The following is a 4,190-nucleotide window of genomic DNA, read 5'->3' as shown; positions in this document are numbered from 1 at the left end:
AAAGCATTAAAAAGCTGGCTCATATTAGGTATTGAATAAATGGCAAGTATTAATATCTGTAAAATGAAGGTATTTCATAATACCCAACTTGGCAATATGGTTGTGAAAAGGAGAGGGGAATGCTTTTGGCCTGTAGCAGATGTCTAATAAATGGTAGTTGTTAGTCCTGTCTTGCCATGAACTATACATCTGCCTTTCAGCAAAGTCACCTCTACTGCCAGTGAAATGGGAAGTATTTCTAGTCTACTTACCACATAAGGACTGCAGTGGCAACTGGCATTAATTACATGTGCCTCGCTTGATTCTTGCAGTTGTGATAAATAAAATCACATACAATATATCGGAAGCCAGACATGGGGCACAATGTACTAGAATGAAACATTCTGGGAGGCAAGGGACTTGGGTTCTTGTCTTGGTGCTATCTTTTGTCAAGTGACCGTAAGCAAATCACCAAGTAATCAGGCCCTCGGGTGCAGACCCTGCTGACCTTTCAACAGCTGTGAGAAAATACAAATGTGAGAAATTATCACTATTATTCCTTGACGGTAAAAGCAGTTTTCCCATTTTCATCTTTGGAACCCAGCAGAGTCCTTGGCATATAGTGGGCACTCAGTACTTTTGTTTAATGAATTAATATTAATAAACTGTCCAGAAGTTATAATCATTAGTAAACTTTTTTACCCATAAACATATAGCTTTTGGTGATTTTTTGGATCCCTGGATCTCAAAGTATTTGTATTCCATGCTAACCTTAACATACTCAGTTCAGTTCAGTCGCTCAGTCGTGTCTGACTCTTTGTGACCTCATGAATCACAGCACGCCAGGCCTCCCTGTCCATCACCAACTCCCGGAGTTCACTCAAACTCATGTCCATCGAGTCGGTGATGCCATCCAGCCATCTCATTCTCTGTCGTCCCCGTCTCCTTCCGCCCCCAATCCTTCCCAGCATCAGAGTCTTTTCCAGTGAGTCAACTCGTCACATGAGGTGGCCAAAGTATTGGAGTTTCAGCTTTAGCATCAGTCCTTCCAATGAACACCCAGGATTGATCTCCTTTAGAATGGACTGGTTGGATCTCCTTGCAGTCCAAGGGACTCCCAAGAGTCTCCTCCAGCACCACAGTTCAAAAGCATCTCAGATATGTTATTCAGGTGCAATGGAAAGTACACACACAAAAAAACTGGCAGTAAAGAGAGAAGGAAGTGGGTCTTCCATATATGGCAGCTGTAGGGGGACAGCTGCTCAATCCTCCTGCACCCAGCTCTAGTTTGGTTACCACTCATCTAGGTTCCTTGTTCTTCTGTGTACCCATTCTATAGGATTCATCCTCAGAGTGAAGGTGGTAGGCACTGCAGAGGCTTGAGCTGCTTTTGTTGATGACTCTTCATGGGTATTAAGAATGGAAAGATGTCCACAGTTCTCCTAAAGGGAGATAGCAAGTGGAAAGCAGCAAGCAGAAACATGAATGAAGGTGCTGGGCTTTCTGGTGCCAAGGGAGAGATCGTGAAGACTTCTTGGCAGTAGTGGACGTCACACGTACCCTCCACCCTACATACTGTTCCAGAATTGTTATAGTGCTTGGTCCCTGAGGGCTTTGGTAGAAGAGGAAAATGTATGAAGACTGAGAGAAGGGAGATGGAGAAGACCAAAATGCCAACAGACATCATCATGTATGCACTGTAATAAACGGCCCTGGGCCAGATCGGCTATCTATCAAGTCATCCCATGTAACTAAAGAGCATCTTAAGTAGTCATTTTTAATACCATCTCCTCACTGCAACTTCTTTTCCTCACCCCCTCTCCCCCTCCCCGTCTCCTCCCACCCTGTCTTTTCACCTTCCCTACACTGAAGTCCCACTAAAGGTAATTTCAGGCAAGCTTCACCCAATCACTCCAGTGGGGCTGGGTGTCCCGCTCCAGCCTTCAACTCACTGCACTGTAATTTCTGCTTTATTTATTTACTGTCCAGCTCTGAAGAGTAGGACCTTTATCTTGCTCAGTATGTGTGTATCAGTTGCTCAGTCATGTCCAACTCTTTTCGATCTCATGGACTGTAGCTGTCCAGTTTCCTCTGTCCATGGAATTCTCCAGGTAAGAATACTGAAGTGGGTTGCCAGTCCCTTCTCCAGGGGATCTTCCCAATCCAGGGATGGACCTGGGTCTCCTGCATTGCAGGCAGATTCTTTAACCTGAGTCACCTGGGAAGCCCTTTAATTCCCAAATACCCCCAACAGTGCATCACACAAAAAATGCTTAACAAATGTTTATTATGTGTACCAGGTTATACCTCTAATTTATTGCATCCCCACCCCCCCACCAGATATTATAATAACTAAGGAGAGTTACATGTCAGTCTTTTTTCTTTATACAATAGACAAAAACTGTTAGAAAGCTAGATACCATTCAGCTATTTTTTTCCCCTGGTACCAGGTCATTATACTGCTGAGTTCCTTCAAACTATTTAAATACATCATTTGGTGCTGCATAATTTGTTCAAGACCACAGAAGAAAATGTAAAGTTTTCCAATTCATTTTACAAAACCAGCAAAAATCTACAACAAAATCCTACGGGAAAAAGTAGACGAATTTCATTTATAAACATCAATTTAACAGTATATTAAACGTAGCAAAACTGAGCAAGATACAAAAACTAAATCTTAGTTACACGAACACAAGTGCTACAGAAATAAAGACCCTCTCCCCACCGAGTCTACTTATGACGCAGACGGTAGCTTTTATATCCCCCCACCCCCACCAACAGCTGGCCCTCACCAGGGGTGGGTGCTGGCCCTAGCCCTCACACTGGCCCCAGCTCTGGCCCTATTAGCCTCATCTGCCAGGGCCTCACGGTACTGCACTGGCCAGTGTTGGGGTTCTTTCTTATGGAGCTTGGCCACGAACCCCAGGACTTTCATCTTGCTGGTTTCCAAGTTGCTTCGGGGACCCCAAGAGAATTCACATTCCGGTGGGTTGGTATGAGGCACACGCCTGTAATTGAGGTATCTCAGCTGCACGAAATCTTCCATAATAAGCCTCTTCGGGTACCCAAAGAGGAAGTGATACTTTGAGGGACGCACCCCCAACCGACGCAGCATCGCCCAGACCTGTGCCTCTCTGGCGCTATTACCTTTCATGTAGATAAGGCCCAAGATCATCATTAAGAGACCCAACCTGGGGCCGTCTCCTCTCAGAACCTCCTCCTCATCCTCAATAGGTTTTAGTTTGTTGATCAGGATGTAAGTGTGGTGCTTGCGGTCAAGCTGTTTCAGCTCGAAACCGAAGACATACCGCAGATGCTCTGCGGCCCTTGCGATGATCTCAGGGAACAGATCCTTTAAGTCTCCGATAACGTATTTCACCATCTCGGAGCGAGTGATGGGGCTCTTCTTCCTGTCCTTCAACAGCAGAAACTGCACCAACTCGGCTACCGTCCGATCCAGACGGCGGCAGGCTCTACGCCGGGCCAAGGTTTTGGCTGCCAAAGCCCTCGCGCCTTTCGGGGTGAGAGAGGGTTCCGCAGCCCCCTCCTCCCTGACAGCGCCAAGGTCCTCCTGGGGGCTTTCCTGCAGGAGGGGGCCCGGGGCCGGCTCCGGCGAGGCGGTCAGAGCCTGGGTCTCACCGTCATGGCTGCCATCCATCTCCCTCTCCGCCTGAGGGATGGCGAGAGCCCCGCTCTCGGGCTCCTGCAACATGTTTTCGGGTAGGCAGGTGCAGAGCGCGTACGCGGGCCGCGGGGTGTGCGCGCCGCTGCACAAACCCGGGTGGAGGGGCTGGACAGCGGCCGGAGCGGCTGCAGGAGGGCTGGGAGAGACGACACGCGATTCGCGGCTGCCGGGCTGCACCGCAGAGGGCTCGGGACGCCGGCCGGGCGCGGCCACCGCGCAGCCTCCGCGCGCGCCCGCGGGCCGACTCGCCGGCTCCTTCCGGCCCGCGCAGCCGAGATGGCGGCCCGAGCCCGCGCGAAGCCCGTCCCCTTCCGGCCCCCGCGGGGCTGGGAGCGCTCGCAGGCTTCTCAGGATGCCCGGGCTGTGGAGGAGTCAGGGCTGAGTTTCAGTCTGGCAGGCTGGAGGCGGGAGCAGCCTGGCTATCCTAAGGTTTCAGTGTAGAAGGATGAAATAGGGATGGAGTTCTAGTCACGTCCCTTCAGCAGGTGCTTATTTCTGAGTGCGCCTGTCTAAGATTTTGACTGAT

At 49.6% G+C, this 4,190-nt stretch overlaps 1 protein-coding gene across 1 annotated transcript; it reads right to left on the bottom strand.

Annotated features, from left to right (window-relative positions):
- Positions 1-2,249: 2,249 nt before the first annotated feature.
- MAGEF1 (MAGE family member F1) lies at positions 2,250-3,928 on the bottom strand. Its single transcript, XM_055408895.2, has one exon. It carries the CDS (start codon positions 3,689-3,691, stop codon positions 2,768-2,770), a length of 924 nt encoding a protein of 307 aa, XP_055264870.2. The 5' UTR covers positions 3,692-3,928; the 3' UTR covers positions 2,250-2,767.
- Positions 3,929-4,190: the final 262 nt, after the last annotated feature.

Source organism: Moschus berezovskii, chromosome 1, assembly GCF_049115385.1.
Source record: "Moschus berezovskii isolate FMDL1 chromosome 1, NW_MosBer_1.0, whole genome shotgun sequence".
NCBI classification, from domain to species: domain Eukaryota; kingdom Metazoa; phylum Chordata; class Mammalia; order Artiodactyla; family Moschidae; genus Moschus; species Moschus berezovskii.
The sequence above is the reverse complement of the archived record's forward strand: the minus strand, read 5'-3'. Positions and strand labels throughout refer to the sequence as shown.

What these genes read in the sequence shown, in the direction of transcription:
- MAGEF1 (XM_055408895.2), bottom strand. Translation starts at nt 3,691, where the DNA reads ATGTTGCAGGAGCCCGAGAGCGGGGCTCTCGCCATCCCTCAGGCGGAG.